We start from the raw sequence: 16,830 nt of genomic DNA, 5'->3' as shown, positions 1-16,830 counted from the left end.
AGGAGTCCCTACTGCTGCATCCAGAGATTTTCACCACAACAGCAGAAATCAGAGTGAACAGAAAGGGAGGAAATCAGGGGACTATAGAGCATCAGCTTTTAATACTAATTGATTGGCCTTTCTATCATCAGAGGCCGAGTCATGCAAAAGCAGCTCTAATATAGCAGAACCGAAGGGGCTCTTCTCAGCCCAGCCCACAGCATCTATTAATAGAGACATACAATCCAGAAAAGCATTTTGATGAAGTTTTTGTTCATCAGCAAAAAGAAATCCAGTGCCAAAAAGAGCCCAGAACRACAGCATGTGCCAAGGTGCCCAGATTCTTTGTGTTCAAGCCTCAAGGGACAGCAGTGCGCGGGAGGCCGCGTTTAAGCGGAGCAGCCTTTCTCCAAGTAAAATATATAACTTATCACAGAGGTGATGGGTTATCATCCCTGTTGTCTTTTTAAAGCRCTGTAGATCTACTGGTGAGAGATGCTAAGGAGAGGCAAAGCACTCCTCTAACCCTACAGGTCTGAGCAGCTCCAGTGTCTCGCTAGAGCGTTAATGAATCATGCAGATTACAGTCCTGGGGAAAAATATATTTTCTTTCATCTTATTATACAACAAGTTGGCAAAAGACCCAACTCAAGGCAGCTGAAAGGCTAGGGAGGACTTAGAACACACTCCGAGACAAGGCAGCCTCTTACATCGCTACTTATCTGTCTCTGTTTTGCAAGAAGAGATGTCCAAGTCGTATAAAACAYCAACACCTTTCAAGGCAGCTGAGCCACGAGAGTGCGGGGAGGAGCGGGCAGGGCTCGCTGTGCTGCCGCAGCTCCAAGAGGCCGTGCTGGCTCCCCCGGGAGATGCGGTTGCCTTTGAGCACGGCTGCCCTGACACCGCTTCTTCTGTCAGCAGCCCAGACAAACCACTTGGGGTATCAGCACCATCAGAATAAAAATAAATATGGCCCGGCTTGCACAGAGAGGCTGAAGGAGAAGCATGTTGCAAGGGCAAACACTCCCTCAAGCACATCTTGACATGAAGCTCATGTCTAGTCCCAGCAAAGCCAGTGGGATGTTCAGATGAAGATGCCCTTAAGAGACGACACCTGTGTCAGCCCAGCCCATTAGCCAGCCTGTGCTTAATGACAATTTAGCTGTCACTTCACCTGGAGGAGAGAGGGAGGTTAAAGACGTGGTACATTGCTAAGCCCAGGGTGGCTGCAGCAATACACATCTCGGCGCATGTGGTGGCATTTTGAAGCAAGACCTGTTTTTCCTAAGGACTAACACGAGCATCTTCCCGGACGGAGTAGGCACTCCGTTTGCTACCCATCGCTAACCACAGTAACAGCCCTGTTTTGTCACTGCGAGCCCCTTCGCTTGTGGGCTCGCTGCCACGGTGGCCGCGGAGAACRGTCCCCGCTGAGGAAGCCAGCGTCCTCCTCCAACACGTCCATCCAGTGGACTTCTCGCGTAGCGGAGGAAAAGCCTCTGGGGAATTTTTTTCAAYTCAAGGATTATTCTATCACTTCTTACAACCTTCCTGTGAATATTTTCCCAGCRCCCGTGGGGAAATGGAAGCACTGAAGCAGGACACGTCTCCTCTAGTGCCACATTCAGTGCGTTGCTGGCCAAACTGGGAATTAAAACTATTGGGTAGACAAGCCTCTGTCTGTCATAAATATAGTGAAATCCACTGACCTGCAAAACATCTCCCACGATGCTGGCCTGCCTGTAATGGAGGTGCTGTGAGGAGACCTGCAGGCCGTGGGGTGGGCTGGGGCCATGGCYGGGGGCCCCAGGTACAGCTACTGCAAACAGCCTTCCACTTTGGTGCTGGAAACACCAAAAATTGTAAATGTAATTTTCATCCGAGATTGGGTGAAAAGCTGAAATACCATCATCTGGGTGTATTAAAAAAATTTAAGTGCTAAGATCTTTGGGAGAAAAGTGTGCACGTGGACACACAGAATATTTTTGAAGTGCTTTGTACGATGTAATTCTCAGCTAGTGTTCCGGGCACTACCAAAATATTACCAGTATCGTTAGTACAGACAGGTATTCCTGCAATAAGCAGTGTTGTAATGAAAAGAAACCAAAAAAAAAAAAAAAAAAAAAAAAAAAAAAAAAAAAAAAAAGGAGAGGAGATAGGTAATATAAACACAAGTCTATGGAGAGACCTGAAATCAGTCTATGCTGTTGGTCTGAGATGATCTCAGAGAAACAGGTCGAGGAGGACTGGCAGGCTGGGAGCACTGCTCTCCAATCGCTGGAAGCCAGCTACTACCATTTCCATTTTGTCTGTGTTTTCCCAGCTATTCTGAAACATCTTCAAACTGAGAAATGTATCAGATGAAGCATTTGTATTTGATCTCAAATTATTTCATCAGAAGAAAACTTCATTCAAGCTCGTTCAAGCTTCCCTGTATTTCAGTGGGACAAAGTAAGATTCGACAAGAACTGATTTRCAGCCAAATTGTTTCAGAAAACAGCATTAATGTTTGCTGCTGCTGGACTTCTCTGCAATTTAGATGTGGAGGCCCGTGGAGTCCCCCAAGAAGCTGCTCCAGCCAGGTGAGACCSCTCCAGAGCACCCCGGTGCAATCACCCTGGGACCAGCATTGCTGTGCCTGGCTCTGGGGCTCAAGTCTGTTATTGAAAGCTCAAGCAAATGAGCAGAGTAGGATGTGCTGAGGAAAGGACCAGCTAACTCCAAACCCATCTGTTACTGCCCCTGGCTCCCGTGAGGAGGGGGCAGCTCAGGTTTTCAGCGAAGGCAGAGCGGGTTTAGCAGAGAGGGGCCCGCTGCAGCCGTCACAGCAACTGCTGCAGGCGGTGGCCAACATTTAAGCTTTAATTCCTGCCGCTGCCAACCTGGAAACCTGTTCATATCCGCTTGTCTTTCTGGAAAGCAGCCGTATCCCAGTTTGCAGGGCACTCCAGGGCAAGGCCGTGCCCCCGGATCGCCAGCGTGCCGGTGACCACAGGGGTTTTGCAGTCCTCTTTGGGACTGCACTTCCAGTTTGGGAGCCCGCGTGGCAGAGCCGGTTCAGACATCGCTTCTGCCCGGGAAGGTACCCGACACCTTTCTTTCCTCCCAGGTGACACCCCCGCAGAGGCACGCAGGGGCACCACGTCCGTGCAGGACGGCTGGCGGGTGCTGTGCCGCGCCTGCCGCAGCGCGGGCGCAGGCACAAACCCCCTTCGGCAGGAGCTGGCTTTGGGGGTCAGGAGCAGGGTGACAGGCAGTGATATGCCTGAACACGGGGAAAAACGCAACTTGGCATAAAAACCGGCTAGCCTGACCAGAAAGAGAAGACAAGCAACTAGTATATTGGACTGCAGTTCTGTTTAAATAGGTGGTAATAGAAATGGGAACCAGCATCCTAGTAGGCAGGAATGAAATAAAAGACACAACCTCGTATCCGCTCCTTGAATTACTGATGCTGGGGGTGCAGCACCCTGGCGTGGGACAGGGACGCTGCTCTGCCTGCCAAGGCTTTGCATATGGAAGAAGGCAGGCCGTGCCCTTCGGCAGAGGATGGGTACAAAGAGTCCAGCTACGGGGTAGGACGTGAATATAAATGATTTTCAGAGAAGTTCTTGATCTTATCATTCAGCCTTTCCGCTTGAATAAGAAGCAGCACAGCGGAAACTGGGGGGACTTGCTAYGCTTTGAATACAGGTCCAGCAACCTAAATATCTACAGGCGCTCTGTAAGAAAGGCATCTGTTGAGGATTTCTCTGATTAAATGCTGAATTCAATAGCGGTGTTGTAAGCTGAGARCAGTCATTTATCAAGAGCACATGGCACGGCTGCTCTGAAGCACCGCGTTGGAAGTGACCTTTGTGGCAGACTGTTAAATGTAATGGGATCCCCTGGCTGCAACTGCCRGAGGAAAGGGAAACGGGATGCTCGCTTCCTGCTCAGAGTGCAAAACCCCGGGCTCAGCGCTTTGCCGTGGAGCACATAAGGGGAAATGGCCAGCTCTACCGTGCTGCAGGCCTTTGGAGCCCAGCAAGCTCGTCACACTTGAATTTTTAGAGTGAGGCAAGGTCACTATGGTATTGCTTATGGATCTAGCAAGTGGACTTCAAAATCCCTGAAGGACRGAGAAGTCCCCTCCACGCGGGCTCACAGCACCCAGGTGGATTCCCAGGCCAGGTGCAGGAGGGTAAAGGCACCTCTACGGCTTCAGAGGGAGCCCAGAGCTGCCCCATGCTCGCCTGGGCTGGCAGCAAACTTGCATGCTTCCTCCTTCTCGCCTTAAAAGGACATATCCAGCCAAAGTCCTTTGGCCATTAGTATCTCTTGAAACCATTAAAACTAGTTGGGAATAAATGTCCAAGTAGCTAATTGTATATAAAATCCCTTAATCATAAATGGGTGAGATCTCAGTGGCGTTTGGCCAGTTTCTGGGTATGGACAAGTCAGCATATAATTAATGTCTTTATAATGATACTAGAACAAAGACCGTAGCAATCAGGCAACTGCTGAAACAGATAATAGTATTAAATATTGCATTTCTCAAGGCCTTTGCAGAAATAAACTGCCAAGGCAGCATGTCTCCCAGAGGCAAGACTCAATGGTTYGCTCCCATGAAATCCATCCTTGTTGGCTTGAATGACTCAGTATTTCCCAGAAGGTAATTAAGATACTGCTTTGTATCAGAGGGTGAAGTCCCACCTAAAAATCACTGCAGTAAAAAGAGAGAAAGCACTTTGTGGCCATGCAAAGCTCAGAGTCACTTTTGGGGAGGAAACATTAAGTCTGAGGGAAACTCATCATGAGCCCACCACTCAGGTGCTGCTGAAGAAAGCCAGCGGAGCTGCTGCAGCACTTAGCCGGGCAGCAGGTTGCTTTGGGCTCAGTTGAGGGCGGTGTGTTGCTTTGGGAAACATCCCCTCCTGAACCAACAAATAAACCCAGACAAATTCAAGCAAGAAAAACTTCTTACGTGTACTCAACAGCTTCTAAAAAGAGCAAACACCAGAGCAAGCTGCTCAGCACTTCCRTGGATCTGCTGCACGTGTTGTGGGACTGCACTTTTGCAGCTACCTTTAAAAGCASCATTTGTTGATATTAAAAATATTTTGCTTTTTAGTATACAAAAGGCTTGAGTGCATCTGAGATTACAGCAGACTCCTAAAACTGAGTAGAGAGTCGTGGCATTGAGCAGTYGCAATGAGGAACATCTTTCCTGCCTTTTACTTTCTCATATGGCTTCATATGCATTCATATGCTAATGAATGTCTCTACCTAGTAACAGTCTGGCAGTCCTTTCTGAGAAGTTCTTTGAATAATTGCAAGTCATGATGTGTTGATTAGCATTTCTGCTCTCCGAATTACTTCTCCACGTGAAGCAAAGCGGCACCACTAGCGAAGCCTACGGTAACACACACCTGAATTTCCCTGTCAATAATGGCTACATAAAATGAAATCTGCTTTTGCAGAGGTTCCCTTCAAAGGTCCCACGAGTGCCCCCCTTCCAGATGGGTCCTCCATCCCCTTAGGCTGCTGCAGCCCCAGCCTGCCCAGCTGAAAGCATCCATTTCACAGGGAGGTTGTATCTTGTTGGGAGATTTGACTTGGGTCGCGCTTGCAGCCCCCAGCCCCTCTCACCCGCTGGGTGCTCAGCCTCCCTTCATTGACACTCTACTCCAAATCCAAGATTACGGTGAGAAGAGTCTGTCCATCACTTCTTCTCACACAGGTCATGGGTGGCAGATGGGTTTTGGCAGGATACTGGTCCCTGTAGAGCCCTAAGGATGTGCCAGGGCAGCATGGTGACGCTTCAGCAGAGCCATAYGGCATCCAGAGCTGGAGAACATGGCTTCAAGCAGTCTCCATCCCCGTGGGACGCCACCATAGGAGAGGACACCACTCAGATTTGCATTAAAGAAGCAGCAAAGCCAGCTGGAGGGCTGCAGCGCTGRGCAGAGATGGGGCAGGGAGCAGGGGGCTGGTCCCTGAGATGGGTCCTCCTGCCCTACGGCCACTCCTGGACTTTTTGCGTAGAAAAGCCAAGGCTCTGCCACCTCAGCTGTGGCAAAAGGGTTCAGTTCATGCAGGGAACAGAAACGGTCTCTCTAAGCAGCCATTAATTCCAAAGGATTTAATTTACCAAACCCCAGGGAAAAAAGGCCTCTTTCTTCCCAGCTGGACATCGCCCTGAGCGCTCCGTTGCACACGCACGCTCTAACAAACTGCTAATTTCCGATGAAGATCTGAGTTTATTAATTTCCTCTGGTGCGGTTATCGTTCAAAGCCTGAAAGTGTATTAGCACCCTGGCGAGAGCCTCAAGCCCACGCGGGCAGAGGCAGGGCAGGCGCCCAGCACCGTGGGCTTGCAACACGCAGCGGGGGCCTGCCTGCCTCCGGGGCAGGATGGGACCCTGCAAGACCCAGGGCGCCTCGGCCTGCGCCGCTGGGGCTCGGGTGTTCGCGCACCGCGGGTGGAGCGTGGGGGTGGCACGCGGGGGCAGCGGAGGGGCCCCTGGGTGCTCTCACCCGCGTGCCAGTCGAGGGAGAGGAGCAAGTCTGGAAACGGCAGCGCGAAGGCAGCCGTCCGGGGCAGGGTGGGACAGGGGGACCATCTGGAGCTCAGCGTGCACAGCGAGCCAGCGAGCTCCGGCGCGTCACGCTCGGCTGCCTGGGCTAATGGAAAAAAATCACAGYGAAAGGCAAAGTTTAGCTGTGACCRTCTGCAGGAGAAGCCGTGCCCGCCCGCGAGGGCATCGGGCAGACGTCGGGTCCCAGCGTCGGCGGGGAGAGCAGGCGTAGGCCGTGGTGGGACTTCTGGACCTTGAGCTCTGATCTGGAAGGAAACCCGTGGCTAGACATCTGCTGAACAGCCGCCCCGGCCAGAGCGCTCGGAGACGCCAGGCTCCCCTCTCCGAGGGGCGGCACCGGCTGAATTTCCCCCTTGGCCTTCCTGCATGAAGAGGGGAGAGCGCAGCTTGGGCTRTCAGCAGTTACCCGCTCGCACAGGAATCATCTGTCACTGAGAAGAAGTTTGCTGCCCTCCGGGAAAGAAGGCAGCAAACCCCCCAGCAGAAACTGCTCCAGCAGCATGGCTGCGGGGACTTCCCAAGGCCACGCACCCCCTCCACGCCRCCATCCCTCCTGCTGCTCGGTCACCTTCACAGGCAGTAACTGAGGCCAACCGTTCTCAGCGTTAATAGGTGCTATATGTTATTCTAGAGAGGTTGTAACTGGGGGAAGAGCATCTCTGTTTGTACYAGCTAATCCTACCTGCAGGCACACGCGCTCATTCGCTCAAACCTCTCCATCTCCGTGATTTACCAGTTTTGTTGCCTACCGGGCTGCTTGGTGCTTGGCCAAGGCGCCAGGCTGCAGAGCCTCCTTCCGTCCCATGTGTTTGGGAGCTCCAGCGATGCTCGCACAGAGCAGCCCCACAGCAAACCTTCTTCTTTCATGTTATCTGCAGTCTAGAGGTTTAAAAGACTTCTAGGYATGGTCCATTTTCCATCGCCATGCTTGGAGATTTTCAAGATCRGACTAGACAAAGCTTTCAGCAGCCAGCTCTGACCCCAGGGCTGACCCTGCTTGGAGCAGGGGTTTGGACTAGAGACCTCCTGAGGACCCTCCAGCCTGAATTATCCTGTGATCTCCACCGCCAGCAGTGCTGTTCTATCTTAACGGTGTCACCCATGTATGAAACCACCCATCTGTCTCCTGCCACTATGTCACCAGCTTATGGTGAAGTTTGGGCAGCTGGATCTTCAGATGACCCTGTCCTTCAGCCATGCACAAACCATGCACAAACACCCTCCCCTAATTTCTGCAGAGGCACCTTCATTCCCAGGAGCCACACAGTGCTCCTGCCATCCCTGCCTACCGGCTGCCTTGCTTGGGCCACCCCTGAGCACTCAGCAGAGCAGCAGGCTCTCTCAGCAGGCTCTGGTACAGTTAGGACAGATGCTCAGGGTAGCTTTCACCTAGAAACATCCTGCAAAGGGTAAATACACGATGTTTAGGTCTTCTCATTACCAGTTAACAGTTCCAGAGTGTTAACTGGTGCTTGTGACTGTGGTCACAGGCTGTATTACTTTCTTTCCATGTGTCTCTATAACCCACCAGGATCAAACATCAGCCTCATGTTGGGGCAGCCACAGGCCTAATCCTTTACAAACCATGTGAACAGGTTCTCTCTCAGCCCGATTTCTCACCCCCATCACTGCTCTCCAAGAAACCCGGTGAGTTTTGGTGGGAGGAGGTTGCTTTCCGCCTGGGTCCAGATGAAAAGAGCCCCCAGGGAACGTGGAAGCTTGGAGCAGCTAAGCCCAAAAGAGGTGGGGGGGGTCATGTGGGGGCGCATGCACACACGCACTGCATCGGTGTCCTGTGCCAGGAGCCCTTCCAGGATACCCCTGCAAAGCACCAGGACGGCTCTGGTGGTGCTTCCCACCCGCAACACCAGGATCCTGGAGACGCACGCTGACCCCAGCAGCTGCATCTTGAAGCTGACGCTGACTTCTCAGTTCGGCAAGCTGCTGCTGCCCGGTGCGATCCTGCGGCGCTGCCCGCTGCCCTCCAGCGCCTCTTGCCAGCACAGGCGTTTGAATCGCACGGCCTGCAGCTGCCTCGCGCCTGGCGCAGCTCTCCCTGTGCTGAAAACGGCAGCGGCAGGAGCGGCAGCAAAGCCGGGCGCCTGGCCCGGCCGCAGCCYTCCTCTGCGGACGCTCGGCCTCGGGGTGCACGGGAGCATCCGCCTGCTCGGACAAGGCGGCCACTGGCTTTTCAGCTGCTGCCGGAGCCTCCCTGCCGCAGCCCCGTGGGGTGCACCAGGGCCRGGCTCGGGCAGGGACGCCGGCTGCCCTCTGGACCTGGTGCTATCAATGTGGCCTGCCGCAGGCCTGGAAGCTTTGATGGATAAAGGAATTTCAGTTTCCTTTGGCTCTGGCAAAATAAAATATGGATTGCTGGGGGTCTGCGGAGTCGCATCACCCGTCTCCCTGTGACGCCAAGCGCCGCTCTCGGCTGCTGCTGCTGGGTGCTCGGTTACACGACGCCGTGCCCGGGCTCCTCGAGGAGCGGGGAGGCAGGGGAGGGACCCGCGGGGCAGCCTCCCTCCGAGCATCCCAGGCAAACTCCGGCCCAGGAGCTTCCTGCCGCCAGGCTGGGGGCTGGCAAACAGGACAACGCCCTCGGTGAGCAGCTCTGCCGGCTCGYGGGGCCACGCCACGCGGCTTCACGGGGAAGGGCAGCTCCAGGCTGGAAGCGTCACCAGCCCCGGGAGGGGACSGCTTGCGGCTGGTGCCACCACGGAGCTGAGGACCTGAGCCAAGACRTTTGCAGGCCCGCGTCCCGGATGCGGGCGAGCCCCCGCGGGGGGAGCGGGCCCGCGGCGYGCGTGTGCTACGTGCTGTCCTCCTGCAGCGGCTGTTTTATTCCTGCCAGCCCTCCTAGAAACCCGCGTTGTTTCTGCCAGTCCCCTTAGAAACGCCGAAGCGGCGCATTCCTCGCCGCTCGGCGAGCGTCACCAGCACGCACCTGCCGGGCAGCTTTCCAGCCCCGGGAACGGCCGGCGCTGCCCCGCTGCCGGGACGGGCGCCTTCCTCGGCGGCGTCGGGGCAGGTCGGCGCCTCCGGCGTTTCGCATCGCAGCGGCACGGGGCGCCTTGGCCGGACCAAGCTGCAGAGGCAGCCAGCACGAACCCAGCCCGCGGTCTGCAGCTTGCTGGAAAGACCCAGCCCGGGCAGCACGGCAACCGGCGTCACCGGGACCACGCCAGCGCCCACCCGGGGCCCTCCGAGCCGCGCGAGCTCGGCACGACCCTCCCGCTCAGCTTCCCCGAGGAAGGGCCGGCGGCGCCCGGGGGCCCCCCGGCCCCGCGCGCAGACTCACGCCGCTGCCTGGGGCCCCGCAGCAGCTCGCGGGCCCGCAGCCGCGGCGAGGCTCGGAGCAGGCGCACGGCTGGCGGCAGCCTGCACCAGCCCTGCCCTGCGGCCCGTCGTTCCCAGCCCTCCGCCTGCGTGCGCTGAACGGACCCGGGAAAGCGATGTAACCTGCTTGTGAGCAAAAGCACCCGTGAAGCTCGGGAGCAGAGAGGACCCAGGCAGAAAGTGTGAACAGGCAGCAGAGCCCAGGGTCACCTCTCACTGCAAAAGGCAGCCAGAGGGCAAGGCTTTCGGGAAGGCTTCCCTCCGGGGGCTGGAGAACGCTGCGCAGCCGGCGGGAAACAGAGCCCACGGCACTGCCACCRCTGCAGGTGGCTCTGCTCAGCCCCTCTTTATTATTTAAACTTGAAAGAACTGGACACTGCTCATTTTGCTAGAGCAGCAGATGCATCGCTTAATTAACCTGAATTTGTTTGTTTGCATTGAGCCCAGCAAACTGTTTCAGGGTAAGCATGGTGCTTTTATGAAATAAACACATTTCCAGCTGCATYTGGCCAGTGCTGTTTTCAGGGCGTAAGCAAGGGAGCCTGCTGCCTCCCCTGAGCTGAGCAGCTTCGGGGCAAGGGGAGCCCCGGGACGCAGAGACCTCGCGCTCTTTCACAGGGCGCGGAGGAGGAAAGCACCGCTGCTTCCACCACAAACCTCACGGCCTGGAGAAGCAAAACAGAGCTGCTCAGGCGGAGCACAGCCAGGGCACCAACACACACCTTCCAGCCTTAGCACTCTTAATAAGCGCACCTCATTAAGATCTCCCGTCTGTAGCTTGTTTGAAGGACAAACCTCAGATTTGCTGAGCACCCTGTCAACACAGGACTCGCTGCTCCCACCCAGGCAGCTCTTCCACTCACCTTCCCAATCTCCCAGGCCTCCCTTCAGGCTTTCAGGAGGACCTCAGCCTTCTGCTAAATTTCCTCCTCCTGCTCTGCTGATAGGAAAACCATGTTCACCTGCACTTCCCTTATCTGCAAACCTTTTAATTAGCATGCAATGCAAATAGGAGAGCTCTGCTTTAACCCTCCTGGAGGATTTTAGAGCTGGGRGAAAGCTCTCTCAGAAGGGTTTAATGTGTTAGGGTTGCACTCAGCATACAGAGGTGGGTAGTGCTGTTTCTACCTGTCTTTGAACAGTGGTAGAGCATCAGCATGGACCTGCTCCCTTCCTCTGCGAAGGTGAGGGACTGCTGCAGAAGAAATGTGCCYGGGGCCATAGGGCCACCAGCAGGGCTAGGGGCCACCAGGCTCACTGCACAGTTTGTCTCTGCGCCCCTGCTCTCACKGCTTCCCCGTTGTTGGGACTGGATGATTGGACGTGAGTCGCAGGGTGCAGCTCTGCACCAGATGCCCAGCACACAGTGTCACCTGGGCCCACGGGGACCTCAGGGTCACCCAGCTCCCTGTCCCTGCAAGCAGGATGGCCCCTGACAGCCCACCTTGCCTCCATGGGGATCTGTGGGTGAGGACCTGGGACCATGCAAGCACCCCAAAGCAGATGGCCTGGGGGAGAGCTGGGGGGAGCCCAAACGTGGGAGGCAAAGGTCATCTGCGACTCACCATGGGGGCTCTGGGGAAACCTGAGCAGTTCTGGTCCCCCATTGCTGTCCCCTGTGTGCCCCAGCGTGCGCGCTAAGGGAGCCCCAGCAGGGCTGGACCCAAATCTCCTTCCTTCCCTCCCAGCCTGGGGTGCTCTGGCAGGGCTCTGTGTCCGTCCCCGTCCCCGTCCCCATGTGCCCCAACCAGGGAGCCCCGGCAGGGCTGGTCCCCGTCCCCGTGCCGTCCCCGTGCGCCCGGGCCGGGGGCTGCGGGGCGGCCGTGCGGGGGGAGCGGCGGGCGCGGCCGGGGCCCCGGGAGGCGGCGCCGCCCCGAGCCCCCTCCCCGTCGGGGCCCGGCGCTGGCGGGAGGCGGCCGCGCCGCAGACGCCGCTCGCTCGGCGCCGCGCTCACGTCGCGGGGCTGCCGGGGCTGCCGGGCAGTGCAGAGCCGCCGCCGCCGCCGCCCGCACGGTAAGCGGGCCGGGCCGGGCCGGGCCGGGCCGGGCGGGGGTCGCCCCGGTGGCCGCGCTGCGCCGTCCCGGTGAGGCTGCCCCGGGCTCCGCTTGGGGCCGGGAGCTGGACGGGGCGTCCCGGGGGCTGTGTCACAGGGAAGGGGAGCCCTGGGGGTGCACATCGGGGGACGTCCAGCCCGGACAGCCAGGGAGCCCCGGTGGGCTCGGACGGGGGCTGACCGTGCTCGATGGGGAGTCCTGTCGCGCTCAGACGGGGTCTGTCCGTGCCGGATGGGAACCCCGGTGGGCTCGGACGGGGRSTGTCCRTGCCGGATGGGGACCCCGGTGGGGTCGGACGGGGACTGTCCATGCCGGATGGGGACCCGGTGGGCTCGGACGGGGGCTGTCTGTGCCGGATGGGGACCCCGGTGGGCTCGGACGGGGACTGTCCGTGCCGGATGGGGACCTCGGTGGGCTCGGACGGGGACTGTCCGTGCCGGATGGGGTCCCGGTAGGCTCGGACGGGGTCTGTCTGTGCCGGATGGGGACCCCGGTGGGCTCGGACTGGGGTCTGTCTGTGTCGGATGGGGACCCGGTGGGCTTGGACAGGGTCTGTCCATGCCGGATGGGGACCCAGTGGGCTCGGACGGGGTCTCTCCACGCCGGATGGAGACCCAGTGGGCTCGGACCGGGGTCTCTCCACGCCGGATGGGGACCCTGGTGGGCTCGGACGGGGGCTGTCTGTGCCGGATGGGGACCCTAGTGTGCTCGGATTGGGGTCTGTCTGTGCCGGATGGGGTCCCGGTGCGCTTAGACGCGGTCTCTCCATGCCGGATGGAGTCCCGATGGGCTCAGACCAAGGGCTGTCCATGCTGAATGGGGACGCCGGTGCGCTCAGATGGGGGCTGTCCGTGCCGGATGGGGACCTCGGTGGGCTCAGACGGGGGCTGTCTGTGCTGGATGGGGACCCGGTGGGCTCGGATGGGGTCTGTCCATGCCAGATGGGGACCCGGTGCGCTCAGACGGGGGTTGTCTGTACTGGATGGGACCCCGGTGCGCTTGGACAGGGTCTTTCCATGCTGGATGGGGACCCTGGTGGGCTCAGACGGGGGCTGTCCGTGCCGGATGGGGTCCCGGTGGGCTCGGACCGGGGTCTCTCCATGCCAGATGGGGTCCCGATGGGACCAGTCCCAGGCTACGATATGCCAGGCAACTGCTCCCTTGGAGCTCCCAGTAATTCCTCCCTGCCGGGTGTCCCTTGGTAGTGCTGTGAGGGTGCTCCTGGAGGCCAGCAGAACGGAGGTTGTCTCTGCGTGCCGGGATCAGGCCCTGCTCCCCAGCCTGGAGGTGCTGCTGGAACAGCCTGGGGGGGCTGTTCAGGTGGGGGGGGCCCAGCTCACTGGCAGAGCTGATTCCGGAGTCCCACCGCAGGAAACATCTCCCTGCCGCAGCGTGGGAAATGCCTGGCTGTCGAGCGCTGGGCTGGGGACGTCACCACTGGTCCCACCACAGCCACAGGGAGAGTTTTCCTTGCCTTTCCCTGGTGCTGGGGCCACTGTAGTGCTGGCTTGAGCTTTCCTTGGCTTGGTGGAAGCCACACACCTCCTCTGTGGTCCCGGAGAGAGCCACGAGCACGCTGCCCGCTGGGGTGCCCGCTGCCCGTCGGTGCGCTGCCGCGGGCTGTGCTGAGCCCTGCTACCTGCTGCGGCTCGGCACGGCTGTGAACCCAGCTGGCCTCCACTTCTCCTGCCGCCTCTCTGTGTCTTCTAGGCGCGTGGGGACCAGGGGCCTCCAGGTAGCACCGCTCGGTAGCTGAACCGATCCGTGTCAGCACGCTGCGTGGCTGCCGTGCCCGCCACTGCTCAGCGCCTACGTGTGGCTGTCCCAGCACGTACTAGGGTGGTGCGTTCATATTCTAGAAATGATTTTCGCTCCCCTCTGGCTGCTGCGCCGTGTCCCCCCACTCACTTGCCAGCTGCCTTGTGGGCTGGCGGAGGCAGAGCAGAAGCAGGCACCGCTCAGCCGAGAGGCGTGATGCAATTATACCTTGCTCCGGGCTGCTTTGCCTAATGCTTCCTGAGATCCCGGGCTCTGGCAGAGAAATGACTCCAGGGCTGTGCCAGCCCCACGCGTGTCAGCAGCGTGTGCCCATCTCGTGGCAGAGGACAGTGCCCGATGCATGCGGGCTGGACATTCGGGGTGCAGGATTGCTCAGGGACGTGTATTGCCGGCGCGGCCCCCAAGCAGCCCGCTCTGTCCTGGCGTGCTGCTCCGCAAAGCCCGCAGGACGGCCACCCGCACCCGCGGGCACCGCTGGCGGGTCGAGGTGGGGCGGCGAGGGGACGCAGGGCACCGTGCATGAGTCCTCTGGGGCTGGTTGTACCGGCTCCTTCCAGAGCTCGCGTCCTTCCCGCGCTGCTGCCCGTCGGCCCCGAGCTCTGGGCGCCCTGTGCTTCTCCGCGCCCYGCGCTTGGCCCTTCTGGCTCCCCGCTGCGTCTGAGCACAAAGTCCCCGTGGTGCCATCGCCTCCAGGACAGCCTTGATGAGCCCAAAAGCTGCCCTGCGACCATCTCTGCGATTTGTCCGTGTCTCCTGCCCGCGTGGGGGCTGGACCGTGGCCAGAGAAGGGTCTTGCTGGCAYGTGCCTCGTTGGGGTTTGCACAGCAGCGCTGCCTCGGTTCTCCTCCTCCGCCTTCGGGAGCGCGTCTGTCTCCCTTGCCCACACTCGCAGGGACGAGCCGGCAGCGGCGAGCGCAGGCCACCCTCAGCCGCTGCCCTCGTGTCTCTCGCTCAGCACCAGGGTCGCTGGCTCGGCTCGGCTCGGCTCGGCAACGCACCGCGGCGCCGGGAGCACCAGCCGCGGGCCGGTGGGGGCAGCCATGAGGGATGCGTCTGTCTGCGGGTACCGCCGGAGGCTCGTCCATCTCGCCTGGATGTGCCTGTTCTCCTCCGTGCCGGTAAAGGGGCAGGGCTGGGGCGGGCCGGCGGCGTGGCGGGGTTGGCGCTTGCTGGGCTTGCCCGCGGGCCTCCGTCTCTCCACTTTGTCACGCGTTCCTGCACTGCCCTGCTTCCCTGCCCGTCCCCTGCCTGCAGCAGCTGTGCTGGGCGAAAGGGCCTCACGTGGTGGGCTCAGCACCACCGCAGGGAAGTGACCCGGGGCTGAGCGCCTTGGCCTTCTCTTGGYGCTGCAGGTTGTGCTGTCCCCCGGGCCACCGCGCAGTCCCAGGCGGGCGGCTGGGCCCTGGCGGCGGGCGGGCGGGCGCCAGCGGGGAGCTGGCACGCACCGTCTTGCTGCGGGCCTGGGGAGCGCGGTCCCCCCGGCCCCGGCGGGCAGGCGGGAGGCACTAACTCTGGCGCTGCGCTTACAGCACACTGGAGCCAGGGTGCTGGAGAGGACCTTCGAGGAGTGGCTGAGGTACCGTGACGAGTGCCTGAGGAGGATGGCGAGCGAGCCGTACCCGGCAGGTGGGGCTCCCGGGACCCTCGGAGGCAGCTGCCCGGCTCAGTGACTATGGGACGGCAGCGGGTGGAGCGCGGGAACCTGGGCACCCCTGTGCCAGGCATTTCTGTCCACGGGCACTTGCAGACACCAAGCCTGGCGGAGCAAACCCCTCACCAGGCCTAGTGCCGCAGGTAGCCACGCACAGATGGTCCAAGCTGCRAGCCAGGCAGAGGCCTGGCCGGCAGGCTCGGCAGGTCCCTGGTCATACCCATGGTCCCGTGCAGAGTTACACTGCCCCAGGTGGACCAGTCTGGTCCTGGGAGCCRAGGTCAGCACGAGGCAGAGCCTCCTCGGGAGCCGCGTGGAGGGCAGCAAGTGCCTCCTGCTCCATCCTGGGGCGGGCAGAGCAGCACCGTCTCTCCTGGGGCTGCAGAGGGGCTCTTTCCCCTTCATACATCCCCAGTCTTCCGTGGCACGTCCATTGCCACGGYCGGGGATGGCTCGGGGGCTGGACGCGGGCTGTGCTGCGCACCTGCGACTGTCAGCTTCTCCCGGGACCCTGAGTTTCATCTTTGCCTTTGGAAGGGCTTTTCTGCAACCGGACGTTTGACATGTACGCCTGCTGGCCRGACGGGAGCCCCGGCACCGCCGTCAACGTCTCCTGCCCTTTCTACCTGCCCTGGTTTGAGAAAGGTGGTGACGACCCTCTTCCATCCTGCACCCCCGGGAGAAACAGGGGCCGGGGCTGGGCTGCCCGGGAGCCTGACGCGGGTCGGGAGAAGCTCTCGAGCGTCTTCCCTCCCCTCCTGCTGCGAGGGGCAGGAAGGGGGCCGCGAGCAGATGTAGCTATGAGGGGACGGCCGTGGCAGGCGGTGGGACCGAGCCGAGCCGGCCGGGCCGTCCCCGGGGGCCGGGAGGGCAGGGGCCGACCCCGTCATCGCAGCGGGGGGACATCTCGCGGCGGGGGGCGCGTCAGCCTGAAGGGGCCGGGGCCGGGCTTTGCGTCCGCAGTGAGACACGGGCAGGTGAGCCGCAGGTGCGGGCCCGACGGGCAGTGGGTGACRGTGAACGGCAGCCAGCCTTGGCGGGACTACTCGCAGTGCGAGGAGGAGATGGAGTCCACCATCGAGGAGGTGGGCTTCGCGGGGGGCGCCGGGGCGGGACGGCGGCGCTCGGGGAGGAGGCCGCGCTCACCGGCGCCGCGCTCGCGTGCAGGAGGGCGCCCGCAGGCTCATGGTGAGTTTCAAAGTGCTCTACACCGTGGGGTACTCGCTGTCGCTGCTGACCCTCGTCTCCGCCTTGCTGGTCCTCACCGTCTTCAGGTAGGGAGCGCCCGCGGCGGGCGAGGGGAAGGCGGCGGCGGCCCCCCGACGCCCTCGCTGTGCGCAGGAAGCTCCGCTGCACCAGGAACTACATCCACGCCAACCTCTTCGCCTCCTTCGGGCTGCGGGCCGCCTCGGTGATCGTCAAGGACGCGCTGCTGGAGAGGCGCTGGGGC

At 60.2% G+C, this 16,830-nt stretch overlaps 1 protein-coding gene across 1 annotated transcript in view; it reads left to right on the top strand.

The window, feature by feature from the left end:
• Positions 1-14,750: 14,750 nt before the first annotated feature.
• The window catches only part of LOC146590943 (glucagon receptor-like), a 7,184-nt gene continuing 5,104 nt past the window's right edge, over positions 14,751-16,830 (top strand). Inside the window, exons 1-6 of the mRNA XM_085313733.1 lie at positions 14,751-14,847; positions 15,259-15,355; positions 15,918-16,025; positions 16,344-16,465; positions 16,548-16,654; positions 16,722-16,828. Of these exons, the coding sequence (XP_085169859.1) occupies positions 14,770-14,847; positions 15,259-15,355; positions 15,918-16,025; positions 16,344-16,465; positions 16,548-16,654; positions 16,722-16,828 (619 nt within the window). The 5' untranslated portion in view covers positions 14,751-14,769. The remainder of the gene's footprint in view (positions 14,848-15,258; positions 15,356-15,917; positions 16,026-16,343; positions 16,466-16,547; positions 16,655-16,721; positions 16,829-16,830) is intronic.

The sequence above is a fragment of the Rhea americana genome, unplaced genomic scaffold (genome assembly GCF_003343005.1).
Source record: "Rhea americana isolate MKP2758 unplaced genomic scaffold, rheAme1 scaffold_394, whole genome shotgun sequence".
NCBI lineage: Eukaryota > Metazoa > Chordata > Aves > Rheiformes > Rheidae > Rhea > Rhea americana.
Note: the sequence above shows the minus strand (reverse complement) of the source record. Positions and strands in the feature narration are given on the sequence as shown.